The sequence below is a fragment of the Hypanus sabinus genome, chromosome 9 (genome assembly GCF_030144855.1).
Source record: "Hypanus sabinus isolate sHypSab1 chromosome 9, sHypSab1.hap1, whole genome shotgun sequence".
Lineage (NCBI taxonomy): Eukaryota > Metazoa > Chordata > Chondrichthyes > Myliobatiformes > Dasyatidae > Hypanus > Hypanus sabinus.
Window position 1 is genome coordinate 159,641,222 of NC_082714.1, and position 20,379 is coordinate 159,661,600.

General features: G+C 44.1%; 1 protein-coding gene across 3 annotated transcripts in view; it reads left to right on the plus strand.

Annotated features, from left to right (window-relative positions):
• LOC132399972 (serine/threonine-protein kinase 3/4) overlaps nt 1-20,379 on the plus strand; it is a 331,476-nt gene that overhangs the window by 215,382 nt on the left and 95,715 nt on the right. The window contains exon 11 of one of the 3 annotated variants that reach the window (XM_059980969.1): nt 834-10,213. The exons of the other annotated variants lie outside the window; for them this stretch is intronic. Coding sequence (XP_059836952.1) covers nt 834-992 — 159 coding nt within the window. The 3' untranslated portion in view covers nt 993-10,213. Of the gene's footprint in view, nt 1-833; nt 10,214-20,379 lie in introns of those variants that run through there. 3 annotated transcript variants of the gene reach the window in all.

Below are 20,379 nucleotides of genomic sequence, written 5' to 3' on the forward strand. Positions count from 1 at the left end.
TGCTTTCAGGCTTTTGTATCTTCTGCCTGATGGGGGTAGGGGAAAGGAAGAAGAGAGGATATCCGTTGTGGAGGGGGTGATGCCGGCTGCTTTACCCAGACAAGCAAGAGTAAACAGAGGCCATGGAGGTGAGGTTGTGCTCGAATGTGTCTGCAGTTTGTTGAGGTCATGGGTAGAACATTTGCTATACTAAGCAGTGGTGCCTTCGGATAGGTAGTTTCAAAGGTGCATGGATAAAGTTGGTAAGGGTTCTGTGAGGGAACTCAGCAGACAAGAGTTGTGTGAATTTGAAAATGAACAAGTAAAACCCAAGTTACAATACTTCTGACTTGGCTGGAGAAACTGGAGAAATGTGGGATAAAACGTTTAGGAGAAGAAACTTGGCAGAGAAATATTGAGCGGTACAGAGGGTCAATCTTATCCAATTGGAGAAAGTAATTTTCCTCTCCCCCTACTCATCATCATTATGTGCCATGTTGTATGATGTGGCCAGTCACTGACTCTTTGACCATGATTGTTCTTGGAAATTTTTTCTACAGAAGTGTTTTCCCATTGCCTTCTTCTGGGCAGTGTCTTTACAAGACGGGTGATCCCAGCCATTGTCAGTACTCTTCAGAGATTGGTTATTGATTAGTCAGGTCGTCAAATGTTATGTGGAGAGGACAGGAGAATGGGGTTGAGAGGGATAATAAATCAGCCATGATGGAATGGCAGAGCAGACTCAGTGGGCCAAATGGGCTAATTCTGCTCATGGGTCTTGTAATCTTATTGTCCTAAACATTGGAAATTGCTCTAATTAAAATCTATCCCCTTTTTTAAAATATAATTTGCAGTTAAAAAGCTGGACCGTTGAAGAATTGCAGAGGAGACTCGCATCACTGGACCCCACGATGGAGCAGGAGATCGAAGAGATTCGCCAGCGCTATCAGGCCAAGAGGCAGCCCATCCTGGATGCCATCGATGCCAAAAAACGACGGCAGCAGAACTTCTGAGACTCTCCCGGGAGTTCCCACCAGCGGGGCAATGGGTTGAACCCGCTCAAGGCTCTGTGAAGAAGCATTGTCTCCAAAGCACACATGCACACACATTCATACACACTTACACAGCATACATAGCACACGATCCTTACTGTTACTTTGCACATACAGGTACACACACACTTAGGGGGAGTATACAGATTTGCACTCATTCCCTGTCCCTCTCCCCCTCCCCCTCTTCCTCCACCCTCCATCCTTCTCTCTCTCTCCCCCTCCCTCCCTCCAGATATTCTTTTTATATGTCTCTGTATCTCTCTCTATATCTCCCCCCCCCCCCACTTCGTCTCTCTCTCAAACATAGACTCTCACACAGACACAACAAAACAGCTCTCTTACCATGGACTAATAGGCACGTTGCCCCCTCTAACCTCAGGAGTCTTGCTTATGGTTAAGTGGCTTTTAAGGAGCCACCACCAGGATGAACATTGTTTTTATTTTATTTTTTAAAAACTATTTTTCTAAGATTTTTTTTCCGGAAGCCATCATCATTCTGAGAAACCTTAAGCTGTCTATTTTAAACGAGAGGAGCTCCCCAGATTAACACTTCTCAACAAAGCTACTGTATATCAAGGCTTCGGGCCTATCCCCAGTCTCCGCTCACCCCTACCTAACCACTAAAGGTTGACTTTGAACTATGATGGAACATCTATCTCCAAGACATGAAATGACCTGGAACATAAGGAATTGCGTTCACAGAAATATTCTGCTCTGTTTCTCTCCAGTTTCCTCTCTTGAAGTACTGTACTTTACAGTGCCCTCCACAACCAGAAGGCCCAGTGATCTCTGCTATTGTAAATGCTCGAACTGAGACTAAGGCACCAACTAACTTTTGTTAACATTTTTATCTCTTAAAATTTTGTTTCTTACAGCTTTTGCAGCTTTGTAATTTGTTCTATCAAAATAACGAGGTGGTTTTGACAGGTGAACTTGCTGCATAACATTAGGATGAGCCAATGAAATGTTTCTGAGATTGCAGTTTCTTTACTCGTAGTACACCTTGCAGCCAGCTTGTTCCCTGCAACAAAAATATCTGTGGAGGTTTAAAAAACTCAGCGGGTTAATCAGCATATTTGGGGGTGAGGGAATTAACTATGCATCAGTCCCCAATCAGCTCCCACAACGATCAATGAAATAATATTCTAATGTCAGGTTCTTTTTAGAGAGAGAGAGGTTGATAAAGAAACAAGCATTGATCATGGCACCAGCGGAGATCTCACCTGCTCTGAGACCGTAGACTTAGGAGCAGAAATAGGCAATTCGGCCCATCGAATCTGCTCTGTCATTCCATCATGGCTGATTTAATATCACTCTCAGCCTTGTTCTCTTGCCATCTCCCCGTGACCTTTGACATGCTTACCTATCAACCTCTGCTTTAAGTATACCCAATGACTTGGCCTGCACAACCGTCTGTGGCAATGGAGGCGTGGAATGGCAGCATTACCCAGATTCAATTCCCACTGCTGCCTGTAAGATGTTTGTACTTTCTTCCCTGTGACCGCGTGGGTTTCCTGCAGGTACTTCAGTTTCCTCCCACAGTCCAAAGATGTACCAGTTGGTAGGTTAATTGGTCATTGTAAATTGCCCTATGATTAGGCTAGGGTTAAATCGGGGGTTGCTGGACAGCACGGCTCAAAGGGCCGGAAGGGCCTGTTCTGTGCTGTATCTCAATAAAATTCCTCAGGTTCGCCACCCTCTCGCTTTCTATTTCTCATTGTTGTCGTCTTTCAGATGAGTTTCATAGGACCTTTTATCTTTAGCTGACAGAGCAGATGGGGCCACAGCTTAATGCTGACCTGATAATGTGGCACACACGGAAGTTTTACCCTGGCTGTTATGCCTGCATTATGCATTAAGACTCGAACTTAAGACCATTTCATTCTGAATGAGACTGCTGGCACCTTTACAAAGTGGCATTTCTGGACTGGCATCCATGTCATGCCAAACCTTTCAGTTCAAATATTACACACACAGGAGCTCATCAGGTCATGGAGAGGAATAAACAGTCGACATTTCAGACCGAGGCCCTTCATCAGGACTGGAAAGGAAGCCAGAATAAGCAGGTGGGGGGAGGGGGAGTACAAGCTGGCAGGTGAGAGGTGATACCAAGAGAGGGAAAACACCATATTCTGCAGATTCTGGAAATCAAAGTTCAAAGTAAACTTACTTCGAAGTAAGCGTACATTTTCTTGAGCTACGCACAAAATGCTGGAGGAATTTAGTAGATCAGGTAGCATCTGTGGAGGGTGGGGACCAAACAGTAAATAATTTGAGCCAAGGATCTTCCTCAGGACGCCCCTCCTGAAATGCCTACTGTTTGTTCCTCTCCACGGGGGCTGTCCTGACCTCCTGAGTTCCTCCAGGATTTGTGTGTGTGTGTATGTTGCTCAAGATTTCCAGCATCTGCAAAAATCTCTTGTGTCCCAAATAATTGCAGCGTGTAAAATGCCCTCAGATCCTTTGGATGTTTAAGCAGTTGTTGTTGCTTTTGCTGATGGTGTTAAATGCTGCTGTGCTGGCCCTCACTAGGCATTGCTGTGGTGCCAGTATCATCTACTTGATATCCACAGCATTTTCCCTAGTATGCACTCTTTTACTTAGTCTGTTACTGCTTCGCTTTGGAGCCAGTTGCTCTTTGGTTCTGTAATTACTCATGATCAGACTGCCCTCTAAATATAAACTGGTGGAAATTCATAGTTTATTGAAAGTAATGCTCAGCAATTTAGATGGAGCGCATCATCAGAATTCATTCCTCCGTGAACTCTTGCTGACTAACTTTGTTTCATACCTTATTACAGTATTCACCCTTAAATGATCACCCTCCTTATTAGTGTGAAACTTCTCCAGGCAATAAGCTTTGAACATTGTAGAAATGATAATTCGCGCAGTATTTTGTTTTTTATTTTGCAGTGTTTAACCAGCAGACGTGGGATTTAGCACAAAGACAAGAAAATTTGCTGAAGCTGGGAATCCAAACAATGCACACTAAATGCTAGAGGAACTCAGTAGGTCAGGCAGCGAGTGTGGAGAGGAATGAACAGTTGACACTTCAGGCCGAGAGCCTTCATCAGGTTCTGTGAAGAAGCATTGCTTCCAAAACATACATGCATGCATACATTCGTGCACAAACACCACAGGTTCTCACACACAATTTGCACTGTAACTTTGCACATGCACTTGAGTGGAATATACAGATTTGCACTCATTGTGACGCACAGTTACACACATGCACACAAAGAGAGGAATATGCACACTTTCTCTCTCTATCTCTCACATAGACCCTCTGGCTCCCTCGGTGGCCCCCCCTTCACTTTCCTCCTCTTACCTCTCTCCCTCTCACTCTTCCTCTTTCTTGCTCTTTTGCCATCTCTCATACACGCATATACACTCTTTCACACCAGAGATACGCATCAAAATAAAACTGCTCCCATACCGTGGACTCTTATGCAGGTGCCTGTCTAACCTTATCCTTGTGTTCTGATGAAGGGTCTCTGCCGAGAGTTTATTCGTCTCTGTAGATGCTGCCTGCTGAGTTCCTGCAGCATTTTATGTGTGTCACTGGATTTCCAGTGTCAGCAGAATATCTTGTGTTGACAGGGTGTCTCTGGGTTGGTTCAGCTGTGTCTTTGCTTGATGATAGTGTGTATCACCTGGCTCACCCAGGGCAGGTGGACAATACACGACTTGCCTTTACCTCTTTGCAGATAAAATTTCACAACCAGAGTGCTTGCTGCTCCTGCATTTGCAAGATGCGTCAACGGGTCCATCCTGCACTTCTCATGAAGCAGATCTCAGATGGATTAGAACGGCTCTGGTTTCTGTTGCGAGTTGTGCATTGTGTCGACTCCCTGTGCCCAGATCCAATACCTCTCTCCCATCCATAAGATGTCGGAGCAGAGCTAGGTTATTTGAGCCGAGTCTGCTTCATGGCCGATTTGTTATCCTCTCAGCCCCATTCTCCTGCCCTCTCCAACAACTGCTGTGAAATCCACCTGTGGATGTAAGACCCGTGTACCTCCCACACAGTGTTTTACAGTGGCTGAGTAGCCACCGCAGCCTTGAACAGCACAGTGTATTAGCAATGTTGATAGAGATGTTTCGGCAGCAGACTGGGATATAATGATCTGTAAACTTGCCTTAGAAAATGTACACAAATTAGCTAATTGGGATCCACCCTGGAACATATCCACACTTGTTAAATGTACGGTGTAAAGAATTTACTCATCTTGTGAAGATCTACGCCGTTATATTTGAGGTGTGAAAAAGTAGATTTTCACTGGTGTTTTTCAGTAAACTGGATTGAAAGTGTTCAATTTTAAACTGTTTGAGAAATGCTCATGAGACAGAAATGGGCCCATGTTCCTCTGTTTGTGGCAACCCCATGCTTGCTTTCTGTAGCTTGTTACAATGAGAAACTTTGACATTTTTTCTACCTGAGTCTCTGCACCATTTTAAACACGAGATATTGCAGAGACTTAGATAAAGAGAAGTAGTTTTGCAGAGGGATCAAGAACTAGATGAAGGATTCCCACAGAGCCTTACCACTAACTGAGGGGTCTGTGGACCCCAGGCTGGGAATTCTTGAACTAGAGGGATCGAGGGCACATAGTGAAGTGACTGGCAAAAGGGGCCAAAAGTGACGCAAGGGTTGTATTTTATCTTACACAGCAAGTGGTTGGGTGCCAGGTACAATCACGGAGGCAACAGTGGTGCTGAATAATAGAGTTGTGTAAGAGAATCTGCAATACTTTGGGGATCAAGTGAGACTAGTTGTGATAATCTGCATGAGGTTTCATTGCAGCCACAGTTCTCACCCTCATTTGTCTATAAAGTCCTCTCCTGGAAGAAGAAGAAGCCATTTTGGTCTTGCAGGATGTATCTGAGAGAGGCAAGTCATTTTTGAATGGTCCCCCAACACTTGCTGCCTTATGTTGTCTCCTAACAAAATGACATGTCAGATTGTAATAAATATGCAAAATAGAGGATAGAAACAGGAGGAGGTTATTGTATATTCCACTCAGTCAGGGTTGGCCCATCCTTCACTCCCAATTACCACTTTCTGTAGTACAGTAACACCTTCGATCAAAGCAGATATTGCCATCCAAGCAGTTTCTGTGGGAAAATGCTCTGCATTCATGCTTCCTTACATGTGAAGAAACGTTCCCTGATTTCAGCATTCTTTGGAAGGCTCTAATATTAAGACTGTTCATTGTTTGGAATCCCCTATGCCACTAAACAACTCTGCTTGACTCCCTACCCAAGGTAGTGTGAGTTAACTCTGTTGTGGCACCATGTAGTAACACTGCCTGCTCTCGTTACCACCTGGAATTGTTTTCCCTTGACTAACGAACTTGAGACAGCAGACCTCAAAAGATATACGAGGATTGTAGCATGTTTGGGAACCGTGATAAATTAAGGAAATTGTTTTAACACCCCGAGTGTCTTGATGTTCTGTAGGTGGTCCTGTGGAATCTACTTTCATTACATTCTGGACTAGATTGCATGTTCCTGGCTGTAACACCGCAATAACGGAACTTGATCTCAGTTCTGACGAGCACTCTGACACTCAGGTACTGAAGCCCCCTTGACCTGTGTGAGTGATGTTGCAAGGACAATGAGATTAAAGAGTTTAATCATGCAGTATTTTATTCATCTTTCCCCCGGAGTTTTGAAATTAATTTCCAATCTACTGGTGACAGTGATCCCCAACTTGCACTGTTGTAAAATCATGTTTAATATAGTTTCTCTTTTAAAACCCAGACACTGTATATATTTGATCAGTGGTGCTGGGCATCTACGGAGAGGTATAAGCAGTCAACATTTGGGCCAAAACCCTTCATCTTGTGTTCAGGAAAATTAAATTTGCTTATTTTATTTTAAGTGAGTACTGCCTGTTTTACTCAGGGCAAAATAAAAATGTAAGCTAAGCTGTGAATTTAACCCAGAAGTCACTTTGGTCTCCACACTCCTCTTATGAGACATCAGCCAACAAGTATGAAAAAGAAAAGCTGTGACAGGCAAATGGAAAAGTCCACTTCCAACTTACACTAAAGAATGTGGGTGTTATTGAGCAGCATTATACAGTATGTGTGCAGATTTTATCTGACATCTTCCTCACGAAAGCCGTGAGCCATAAAGCAAGATTTATAGACAATAGACAATAGGTGCAGAAGTAGACCATTCGGCCCCTTGAGTCTGCACCACCATTCTAAGATCATGGCTGATCATTCACTATTAATACCCAGTCCCTGCCTTGTCCCCATATCCCTTGATTCCCCTATCCATCAGATATCTATCTAGCTCCTTCTTGAAAGCATCCAGAGAATTGGCCTCCACCGTCTTCCGAGGCAGTGCATTCCACACCTCCACAACTCTCTGGGAGAAGAAGCTCTTCCTCAACTCTGTTTTAAATAACTGACCTCTTATTCTCAATCCATGCCCTCTGGTACTGGACTCTCCCACCATCTGGAACATATTTCCTGCCTCAATCCTATCAAATCTAATTATCTTAAACATTTCAATCAGATCCCCTCTCAATCTCCTCAACTCCAGCGTGTACAAGCCCAATCTCTCCAATCTCTCTGCGTAAGACAGCCCTGCCATCCCAGGAATCAACCTAGAGAATCTACGCTGCACTTCCTCAATTGCCAGAATGTCCTTCCTTAAACCTGGAGACCAAAACTGTACACAATATTCCAGGTGTGGTCTCACCAGGGCCCTGTACAAATGCCAAAGGACATCCTTGCTCTTGTACTTAATTCCCCTTGTAATAAAGGCCAACATTCCATTTGCCCTCTTCACTGCCTGTTGCACTTGCTCATCCACCTTCATTGACTGATGAACTAGGACTCCTAGGTCTCTTTGCATTTCTCCCTTACCTAACTCTACACCATTCAGACAATACTCTGCCCTCTTGTTCCTGCTTCCAAAGTGGATAACTTCACATTGAAAGACATCTGCCAAGTATCTGCCCACTCACCCAGCCTATCCAAGTCTCCCTGTATTCTCCTAATGTCCTCTTCGCATGTCACACTGCCACCCAGTTTAGTATCATCAGCGAACTTGCTGATATAGTTTTCAATGCCCTCATCTAAATCGTTGATCGGTTTTCAACCGGTGTTAGAAGTGGACTTTCCCATTGCCTATTACGGCTTTCCTATCCAATGCTTGTATTCTCATAGAGTCACAGAACACAACAACTCAGAAACAGACCATTCAGCCCATCTAGTCTTGCTGAACTATTAATCTGCCTAGTCCCATTCTCCTATACCTGGACTATAGCCCGCCATAACCTCCCCATTCATTATTTCCACTGGGAGCTCTTTCCACACTCTCACCACCCTCTGAGTGAAGGAGTTTCCCCTCATTGTTCCCCTTAAACATTTCACCTTTCACCCCTAACCCATGACCTCTAGTTCTAGTCTCACCCAACCTCAGTAGTTCAGCCTGCTTGTGGTTATCCTCATAATTTTGTATACCTCTATCAGATCCTCTACGTTGACTCTAACCGGTCACCTGCAAGGAGTGTGGAGACCAGACTGACCTGATGTTGGGTTAGATTAGGTACCTCTGTGTTAGTTTTTTGTGGTTATGAGCATGTAAAGCCAAGTGCTTTCCTAACAGAGTTAGTTACCTATTAACTTGAATTCATCCTGCATAACAGAGGTTATTATTTGCAAATGTTTGAGTTACCAGACGATTTGGGAGAAAGGAGGAATGAGCCTTTGCTCAGTCTGCCCTTTCTTTAATCTGTGACCTCAGACTACAGCTACGGCCTCTTCCGCTCATGGTCATATTATATTGGTTTGCGACCACTTTTTAAGTGCTAATCAAAGACTGACTCGAACCTCTTGAGCTTTCTCACCAACACCAAGCATTGCCTCAACTCATGGTGGTAGAAGTAGCCCTCTCCCCACCAACGCAAGCACATACAGTCCCTCAGTGTCTGTCAAGAGTGTTGATGTGTATAAGGTAGAGCTGATTAAATAATTTCGTAAATTAATGAACGGAGCCTATATGTTCTGATGGGGTTTATCCAGAAAGTGACAGAACAACTTTAATATTAAAGCTGCTCTAATCATGGGTGGATTGAGGAAACATGACAAGATCTGTCCCTTCCCCTCAATTTGCTATCCAAATGTCATTAAATGTTTCCGGTATTTTGGGAGCTCAGGGCCTCAATCTCAGCCCAGGAAGCTCCTCTGTCTGTCTGATCTGTCCTGCAGCTCAGAAGGAGTTGCACCAATCTGTTCCTGACAGATCTCTCCAAGACCTAAATATTGATTTATTGTTGAAACTGTTTTGAATGGCCTTTCAGGTCATGGGCAGCCTCTCATGACCTGAAAACAGTAACTTCTGTCAGATTCTTGATCCAATTAACCTAAATCTCTGAGTTCTAGCCCTCCTGAGCCTCCCTGATGATTATGAGCACCTCTATTAAACCTCCCCTTAGCTTGCATGCTCTTAAAGGGATGATTGTCGCCTCATGCCTGTTGCATCACTTGTAAATTTTCTGTCCATTGTCTAAGCGACCTTGCTTGCATGGTACGTGAAGTTGACTGAGCGCCAAACCATGGGGAATAAAGACGTACAGGAGCCCTGTAGAGCTCTTCTCACATTCACTTGTTTAAAATACCACTAGTGATTCAAGTTTTGTTACAGGGACTGAAACCTGGAAGAATTGTGCTGTCATTCAAAGAGGTTATTGTGAATGCAAGTTCAAACTCCCTCAGTTTATAGGTAAATTTGGGGTGGGGGGGAGAAGAGAATGGTAAATTAATGTGGGGACCATTTGAAGATCGATTTTCTAAAACTAATGAGACTTCACTAATATTGCAGTCAACTTACAAAAGGCTAAGCTGATGTTTGAGTCCTTATCATGAAAGCACTGAGATGGAAAGACACAAATAATTGGACTTTCCAGTTTAAAGATTCAAACTGTTGCAAAGAGATGTATTGTCACAGCAGGTTCTGAACATTTGGATTGGAGATCAAATCAGTCTTTTTCCTGTGTGCATATTATATAAAATGTTCAATTTAGATGTGTATGTTTGTGGGTGAAGAAAAGTTTGTAAATTTTACTGTCTTTAAATTCTGATTTAATGTTGCAGCCACTTTGTTCTGTAAACTTTGTTTTACTATGTTTGACAACAATAATGTCAATTAAAGTAAATTGTTGGGAAGTGTTTGAAGGGCTCTTTCTTGATCTGATAAAATACAGCAAGGTTGCACAAAATGCATCTGAATTCTGAGTTATACTAGACAAGCTTGGTCAGGGTTCAATTCCCATTGTTTGTACGTTCTACCCATCACTGCATTTCCTTCATGCGCTCCTGTTTTCTCCCACATTCCAAAGGGCACTGGTTAGTTAGTAAGTTATAGATCTACGTTGGCACTGAAAGAAGCATGGCAACGTTTGTGTACTGTGCCTCAGTACATTCCCGGACCGTCCTGGTTATTGATGCAAACAACACATTTCACTGTACAGGTGACAAGTAAAGCCAGTCTTTGATGCCTAGATGCCCCTGACCCCAGAAGAACAATGTCAGTGGAGGCACAAAAGTCTGCAGGTGCTGGAATCCGGAGAAACTCAAACTCAGATGGCCAAAGTGAAGTTTATTGTCATGCACAGGTGCAATGAAAAGTTTACAATGGCATGGTGTAAGTTTAGTTTTATCTTTATCAACTTTAATTGTCATCTACACATCAAAATATACTGTGAAATGCTTAGTTCACCAGAAACACAAACTAAAGATAAATAATAGATAATTTTTGCGAGAAAGAACACAATTCAAATGAAAAAAAAAGCATTTCAGTGCAAAGTGGTGACCGTATTACTAAATTGCAGTGATTAAGGCTGTGCTGGTTGATTCAAGCCTGGTGAATCTCCTCTGCACTCTCTCCAGCGAAACCACATTCTTGGAATCATCAATGGAATACTCCCAAGAATGTACCTCATTCATGAGCCATCCAGTCTGAGACCAGAAAGGAAAGGGGAGGAAGCCAGATTAAAGAGGGGGCAGGCGGAGGAGTGGAGCGATGAAGTGAGAAGCTGGGAAGTGACAGGAGAAGGAATCTGATGGGAGAGAAGAGTAGACCATGGAAGAAAGGGAAGAGGAGAGGTGAGGAGAAGAGAAGAAGGGGAGCCAGAATGGGGAATGGAAAAAGACAGGGGTGGGGGAGAATTAACCAGAAGTTAGAGAAATTGATGTTCATGCCATCAGGTTGAAGGCTACCCAGATGGAATGTAAGGTGTTGCTCTTGAACCTGAATGTGGCCTCATTTATGCCAGTAGAGGAGGTCATGGGCCAGCATGTCAGAATGGAAATAAAAAGTTACATTGAATTGGGTAACTACCAGGAATTTCTAAAAATGTTCCCTTTGCTCATTTTGATGATTATGAAAGTAGGGAGTGATATCTTTGATGACATGTTTCCAAGGCAACCCTGCTGCCTCCGTTTTGTCTGTGAGGGAGACAATGTAGTGGGCTCCTTGTCACAGCTCCAGCACGAAGTGGTGGAGTTTTAGCCTGCGGCATTGCAGCCGATCAGGTGATTATCAGACGGCTCTTTGTGGGTGATTGTCATTCAGGATCACAACCCATGACTCAACGTCAAAACAATGGTTCATTGGATGCAAGGAGCACTGGGGCATCCTTAAAGGGGAATGAACAGTGTCACATACATGCACCTTGTTTATATCTGACAGCATCTGTGGTAGCTTTCTGGCTGACTTGGTTCCTGAAGAAAACAATGAAACCTAAGTTATCGGTAATGGACTATATTTAGCATCCTCCTGCCTCCTGGCTGCTGCTGTTACTGCTGCTTCACTGACTGCTGTGTATCCGAACCATCAGGACATGAAATAATATCAGCTATCAGCTATGCTTCTTGACATGAACATTCAGTGTAAATAAGATATCCGGGCGACATCAGCACCATCTTCAGTATGGCGACCAATAACTGTGCTCGGTCTTGTTGAAGGGCCTCGGCCTAAAACATTATCGGTTAATTACCATCCACAGATGCTGCCTGACCTGCTGAGCTCTTCCCGCACACTGTGTGTATTGCTCCAGATTTCCAGTATCTGCAGTACCACTTGTGTTTGTTGCGGTATAGCAGTTCTGATGAAGGTTCTCAGCTTGAAATGTGGCCTGTTTGCTCACTCCATGGATGCTGCCAGACTTGCTGAGTAGGATGGCATGGTAGTGCAGTGGTTAGCGCAATGCCTTAAGACTGGGGTTCAATTCCCGCTGCGCTTTGTAACGAGTTTGTGCATTCTTCCCCCCCCCCCCAACCCCCATGACTGCCTGAACTCCGGTATCTTCCCGTATTCCAAAGACCTACTGATTAGGATTAGTGAGTTGTGGGCATGCAGTGTTGGAGCCTGAAGAGTGGCCACACTTGTGGGCTGCCCCCGGCACATCCCTAGACTGCGTTGGTTGCTAATGCGGACGATGCATTCCACTGCATGTTCTGATGTACATGTGATAAATAGTTCTGAATCAGAATAATGGGCACTGCCTGCTCCATCACGGGCACAGCCCTCCCAACCATCAAAAGCTTGTACATGAGGCATTGTCTGAAGAAGGCGCATCTGCCATCAGGGATTCCCACAATCTGGGCCGTGCCACCTTCTCGTACCTACTGTCGGGCTGAAGATACAGAACCTTGATGTCCTACACCACCAGGTTCAAGAACAGCTACTGGACTTCCCCTCAACTATTAGGTTCTTCAACCAACCTGCCCAATCACATCACTACAGTGGCCCTTTACAGCAGGGGCTCCCAACCTGGGTTCCACGGTCCACTTGGTTAAAGGTAGGGGTCCAAGGCATAAAAAAGGTTAGGAAACCCTGATTTAGAGGAATATGGGCCAAACACAGGCAATTGGACTACCTCAATATATCACGACCACATCAGTGGGTCAACGCCTCAAGAAGACAACATCCATCATCAAAGTTCTTGACCCAGGGTTCCAATCTTTTTTATGCCATGGACCCCAACCAATAACTGAGGGTTCCGTGGACCCAACCCCAGGCTGGGAAATCCCTGCTGCTGAACATCCAGAACATGCTTTCTTCTCACTACTGCTGTCGGGCAGGAGATACAGAAGCCTGAAGTCCCACACCATCAGGTTCTTGAACTGACCTGCACAACTTACCTTAGCAACAGGAAACTACAGACCACACCTTGCGCTACTTTAAGTCGCAGCAAGAGGCGGAGAGGAGAGGGAAGAGGTAAAAGAAGCTCGGAGAGAAACTTTTTAACTGATGGCGGCCAAGAGGCCAGACTGCGCAGGTGCGCCGAAGGTTTGACAAGGAGCCGTGGTCGGAGTGGGTCAATCGGGCAGAGGCGAGGTTTGAACGGGGCACGACTGCGCAAGCGTGTGAAAGTCGGCCCCTGAGGCAGCGGGAGAATTTAAATAGCGAGCAGAGGCTGAGTCCGAGCTTCACTCCAGGTGAGGTAAGGCCGGGTAAACTCCTTTAATTAATCTAATGAGATTAGAAGTAGGTAATAGAGGTAGCAGTTAGGGCAGTTGAGTGCTCCGTTTGCAGTATGTGGGAAGTCAGGGCGAGCACAACTGTCCCTGATGACTACACCTGTAAAAAGGCGCATCCAGCTGCAGCTCCTGACAAACTTCGGATCATTCGGGAGGCAGAGGCAGAAATAGACAGGAGTTACAGGGAGGTAGTCACCCCTAAAAGTCAAGAGGCAGGTAGCTGGGTGACTGTCACGAGAAGGAAGGAGAGTAGACAGGAAAAGCAGAGCACCCCTGTGGCCGTTCCCATCAACAATAAGTCTACCGTTTTGGATACTGTTGGTGGGGACGACCTACCAGGGACAAGTTGCAGTGGTTGCGTCTCTGGCACTGAGACTGGACCCTCAGCTCAGAAGGGAAGGAGGAAAAAGAGGAGAGCAGTAGTGATAGGGGATTCGATAGTTAGAGGGACAGATGAGATTCTGTGGAAGAAATCGAGAATCCTGGATGGTCTGTTGCCTCCCTGGTGCCAGGGTCCACGATATCTCGGATCGGGTTCTCAGTATTCTCAAGAGGGAGGGTGAGCAGCCGGATGTCGTGGTCCATGTAGGGACCAATGACATGGGTAGGAAGAGTGAGGAGATCCTGAAAGGTGAGTTTAGGGAGCCAGGTGCCAAGTTAAAGGACAGGACCTCCAGGATAGCAATCTCAGGATTGCTACCAGTGCCACATGCAGGTGGGTTTAGAAATAGTAAGTTAGCACAGATCAACACATGACTGAACACCTGTTGTAGGAGGGAGGGCTTCAGATTTATAGATAATAGGGCAGCTTTCAGGGAAGGTGAGATCTGTTCCTGCGGGACAGTTTACATCTGAACTGGAGGGGGACAAATATTCTTGCAGGTAGGTTTGCTAGAGAGGCTCCAGTGGATTTAAACTAGATACAAGGAGGGAGGGGAACCAGCGTGTAGGAACGGATGTATGCAAGAAGGAAGAAAAAGAAGACAGTAAATTTCTTTGTGCTGTTAAAGATAAACAGAGAGCAAGAGGTGGAGAATTTCTTAAATGCATTTATTTTAATGCTAGGAGCATTGTAAGAAAGGTGGATGAGCTTAGAGCATGGATTGATACCTGGAAATATGATGATGTAGCTATTAGTGAAACATGGTTGCAGGAGGGGTGTGATTGGCAACTAAATATTCCTGGATTTTGTTGCTTCAGGTGTGATAGAATTGGAGGGACAAGAGGGGGAGGTGTTGTGTTGCTTGTCAGAGAAAATACTACAGCGGTGCTCTGGCAGGATAGATTAGAGGGCTCGTCTAGGGAGACTATTTGGGTGGAATTGAGGAATGAGAAAGGTGTAGTAACACTTATAGGGGTGTATTATAGACCACCTAATGGGGAGCGAGAATTGGAGAAGCAAATTTGCAAGGAGATAGCAGATATTTGTAGTAAGCACAGGGTTGTGATTATGGGAGATTTTAATTTTCCACACATAGACTGGGAAGCCCATACTGTAAAAGGGATGGATGGCTTGGAGTTTGCAAAATGTGTGCAGGATAGTTTTTTGCAGCAATACATAGAGGTATCAACTAGAGAAGGGGCAGTGTTGGATCTTCTGTTAGGGAATGAAATAGGTCAGGTGACAGAGGTATGTGTTGGGGAGAACTTCGGGTCCAGTGATCACAATGCCATTAGTCTCAATATAATTATGGAGAAGGATAGGACTGGACTCAGGGTTGAGATTTTTGATTGGAGAAAGGCTAACTTTGAGGAGATGCGAAAGGATTTAGAAGGAGTGGATTGGGACAATTTGTTTTATGGGAAGGATGTAATAAAGAAATGGCGGTCATTTAAAGGTGAAATTTTGAGGGTACAGAATCTTTATGTTCCTGTTAGGTTGAAAGGAAAGGTTAAAAGTTTGAGAGAGCCATGGTTTTCAAGGGATATTGGAAACTTGGTTAGGAAAAAGAGAGAGATCTACAATAAATATAGGCAGCATGGAGTAAATAAGGTGCTCGAGGATTATAAAGAATGTAAGAAGAATCTTAGGAAAGAAATTAGAAAAGCTAAAAGAAGATATGAGTTTGCTGTGGCAAGTAAGGTGAGCATAAATTCAAAGGGTTTCTACAGTTATATTAATAACAAAAGGATAGTGAGGGATAAAATTGGTCCCTTAGAGAATCAGAGTGGACAACTATGTTTGGAGTCAAAAGAGATGGGGGAGATTTTGAACAATTTATTTTCTTCAGTATTCACTAAGGAGAAGGATATTGAATTGTGTAAGGTAAGGGAAGCAAGTAGGGAAGTTATGGAAACTATGATGATTAAAGGGGAGGAAGTACTGGCTCTTTTAAGGAATATAAAAGTGGATAAATCTCCAGATCCTGACAGGATATTCCCTAGGACCTTGAGGGAAGTTAGTGTAGAAATAGCAGGGGCTCTGACAGAAATATTTCAAATGTCATTAGAGACGGGGATGGTGCCAGAGGATTGGTGTATTGCTCATGTGGTTCTATTGTTTAAAAAGGGTTCAAAGAGTAAACCTAGCAGTTATAGGTCTGTCAGTTTGACGTCGGTGGTGGGTAAATTAATGGAAAGTATTCTTAGAGACGGTATATATAATTATCTGGATAGACAGGGTCTGATTTGGAACAGTCAACATGGATTTGTGCATGGAAGGTCATGTTTGACAAATCTTATTGAATTTTTTGAAGAGATTACAAGGAAAGTTGACGAGGGTAAAGCAGTGGATGTTGTCTATATGGACTTCAGTAAGGCCTTTGACAAAGTTCCACACGGAAGGTTAGTTAGGAAGGTTGGATCGTTAGGTATTAATATTGAAGTAGTAAAATGGATTCAACAGTGGCTGGATGGGAGATGCCAGAGAGTAGTGGTGGATAGCTGTTTGTCGGGTTGGAGGCTGGTGACTAGTGATGTACCTCAGGGATCTGTACTGGGTCCAATATTGTTTGTCATATACACTAATGATCTGGATGATGGGGTGGTAAATTGGATTAGTAAGTATGTAGATGATACTAAGGTAGGTGGCGTTGTGGATAATGAAGTAGGTTTTCAAAGGTTGCAGAGAGATTTAGGCCAGTTAGAAGAGTGGTCTGAATGAAGACAGATGGAGTTTAATGCTGGTAAGTGTGAGGTGCTACATTTTGGTAGGAATAATCCAAATAGGACATATATGGTAAATGGTAGGGCATTGAAGAATGTAGTAGAACAGAGTGATCTAGGAATAATGGTGCATAGTTCCCTGAAGGTGGAATCTCATGTGGATAGGGTGGTGAAGAAAGCTTTTGGTATGCTGGCCTTTATAAATCAGAGCATTGAGTACAGAAGTTGGGATGTAATGTTAAAATTGTACAAGGCATTGGTAAGGCCGAATTTTGAGTATTGTGTTCTGTTCTGGTCACCGAATTATAGGAAAGATGTCAACAAAATAGAGAGAGTACAGAGAAGATTTCCTAGAATGTTACCTGGGTTTCAGCACCTAAGTTACAGGGAAAGGTTGAACAAGTTAGGTCTTTATTCTTTGGAGCGTAGAAGGTTGAGAGGGGGACTTGATAGAGGTGTTTAAAATTATGAGGGGGATAGATAGAGTTGATGTGGATAGGCTTTTTCCATTGAGAATAGGGGAGATTCAAACAAGAGGACATGAGTTGAGAGTTAGGGGGCAAAAGTTTAAGGGTAACATGAGGGGGAATTTCTTTACTCAGAGTGGTAGCTGTGTGGAACGAGCTTCCTGTAGAAGTGGTAGAGGCAGGTTCGGTATTGTCATTTAAAGTAAAATTGGATAGGTATATGGATAGGAAAGGAATGGAGGGTTATGGGCTGAGTGCGGGTCAGTGGGACTAGGTGAGAGTAAGCGTTTGGCACAGACTAGAAGGGCTGAGATGGCCTGTTTCCATGCTGTAATTGTTATATGGTTATTATACCATTGAACTGTTTCTATGTTTTTGTACTAATGTCGAGTTTAACACCATCTTTTTCTTCACTGTCTTGTATAATTTATGTTCTGTGTATTGTCTGAAACTTGGTGTCTGTGAGGCTGCTGCAAACAAGTTTTTCAATGTCACCTGTATTTGCAAACAGGACAACAAACTAGATTTACTGTACATAGAACAGAGAATATTACCATAAAACCATCAGATAAAGGAACAGAATTAGGCCATTCGGCCTATTGAGTCTGCTCTGCCATTCCATCATGGCTGATTTATTTTCCCTCTCAACCCCATTCTCGTACCTTCTCCCTGGATCCCTTCATGCCCTTACTAATCAGCAACCTATCAACCTCTGCCTTAAATATACCCAATGACTTGGTCTCCACAGCTGCCTGTGGCAGTGAATTCCACAGATTCACAACCCTTTGGCTCAGGAAATTCCTCCTCATCTGCATTCTAAGTGGATGTCCTGCTACCCTGAGGCTGTGTCCTCTGGTCTTAAAGACTATAGGAAACATCCACTCTATCGAGGCCTTTCAATATTCAATAGGTTTCAATGAGATTCCCCCCACCACCCCTCATCCTTCTGAATTCCAGTGAGTACAAACCCAGAGCCATCAAACACTCCTCATGTAATAAGCCTTTCAATCCCAGAATCAATTTCCTGAACCTCCTCTGGATGAGGCCCAAAACTGCTCACAATACTCCAGCCTCACACTTGTGCCTTATAAAGCCTTAACATTACATCCTTGCTTTTATATTTTAGTCCTCTTGAAATGAATGCTAACATCACATTTGCCTTCCTCACCACAGAGTCAACTTGCACCCTTTGGCCCATGATGTTGTGCTGATCTTTTAACCCATGTGCCATAAAATTAATCTGACCCTTCCCTCCTAGGTAGTACCTATTTTCCTACCCATATGCCTATCTAAGAGTTTCTTAAATACCCCTAATGTATCTGCCAGCCCTGGAAGGGCATTCCATGCACACACTGCTCTGTGCATGAAAAACCTACCACTGACATTTCCCCTGTGCATTCATCCAAACACCTTAAATGATGCCCCCTCATAATAACACACACAAAATGCTGGTGGAACACAGCAGACCAGGCAGCATCTATAGGGAGAAGCGCTGTCGACGTTTCATATTAGCCATTTCTGCCCTGGGAAAAAGTTCAAAGTCAAAGTAAATTTATTATCGAAGTACTTATACGTCACCCGATACAACCCTGAGATTCATTTGCTTGCAGGCATTCACAGTGGAACAAAGAAACACAATAGAATCAATGAAAAAGCATGCACACATTCTGACAAACAACCAATGTGCAAAAGAAGATCATCTGTGCAAATCAATAAAGTAAAAAATAATAAATAAATAAAACTGACAATATGAGTTGTAAAGTCTCTGAAAGTAAGTCCATTGGTTGTGGAATCAGTTCAGTGTTGACGTGGGTGAAATGGTCTACACTAGTTCAGGAGCCTGGTGGTTGAGGGATAACTGTTCCTGAATCTTGTGGTGTTGTACCTAGCGAACATGTACCTCCTTCCTGGTGGCAGTAGTAGGAAGAGAGCGTGGCCTGGGTAGTGGAGTCCTTGATGATGGACGCTGCTTTCTGTGGCAGTGCTCCCTGTAAATATGTTCAATGGTGGGGAGGGTTTTGCCTGTGATAAACTGAGGGCTGTATCCAGTACTTTTTGTATGATTTTCCATCCTTGGCCATTGGTGTTTTTATACCAGGCTGTGATGCAACGAGTCAATACAAACTCCACTGTACATCGAAGGAAGTTTGTCAAAGTTTTAGATGACATGCTGATCTACAGAAGTGTCTAAGAAAGTCTCTAGCCATCCACTCAATCTATGCTTCATCATCTTGTACACCTGTTTCAAGTCACCTCTCACCCTCTTTCATTCCAATGAGAAAAGCCCTAGCTGTCCTCATTGACTTGAAGGCTGGAAGTTCAAGCCCGGGTTCAGAAGCTCACGCAGAAACATCTGCACAGGGAGTTGCTGCTCAAGAAGATGTCACCTTCTGTGTGAACCCAACATCCTGACTGCCCTCTTCACCAAGATCCAGAGACACCACTTTGAAGAACATAGTACAGCACAGTACAGGCCCTTCGGCCCACAATGTTGTGTCAACCCTTAAATCCTGCCTCCCATATAACCCCTCACCTTAAATTCCTCCATATACCTGTCCGGTAGTCTCTTAAATTTCACTAGTGTATCTGCCTCCACCACTGACTCAGGCAGTGCATTCCACGCACCAACCACTCTCTGAGTAAAAAACCTTCCTCTAATATCCCCCTTGAACTTCCCTCCCCTTACCTTAAAGCCATGTCTTCTTGTACTGAGCAGTGGTGCCCTGGGGAAGAGGTGCTGGCTGTCCACTCTATCTATTCCTCTTAATATCTTGTACACTTCTATCATGTCTCCTCACATCCTCCTTCTCTCCAAAGAGTAAAGCCCTAGCTCCCTTAATCTCTGATCATAATCCATACTCTCTAAACCAGGCAGCGTCCTGGTAAATCTCCTCTGTACCCTTTCCAACGCTTCCACATCCTTCCTATAGTGAGGCGACTAGAACTGGACACAGTACTCCAAGTGTGGCCTAACTAGAGTTTTATAGAGCTGCATCATTACCTCGCAACTCTTAAACTCTATCCCTCGACTTATGAAAGCTAACACCCCATAAGCTTTCTTAACTACCCCATCTACCTGTGAGGCAACTTTCAGGGATCTGTGGACATATACCCCCAGACCCCTCTGCTTCTCCACACTCCCAAGTATCCTGCCAGAAGAGATGAAGAGTTCTCTCTCTAATTATCCCTCAGCCACAATCATTACCAGCTCTTCCAGTGCGATTACGGCAGCCAGAGGAGAACAGAAAGGAGGAACTGACTGTATGGGAGAAC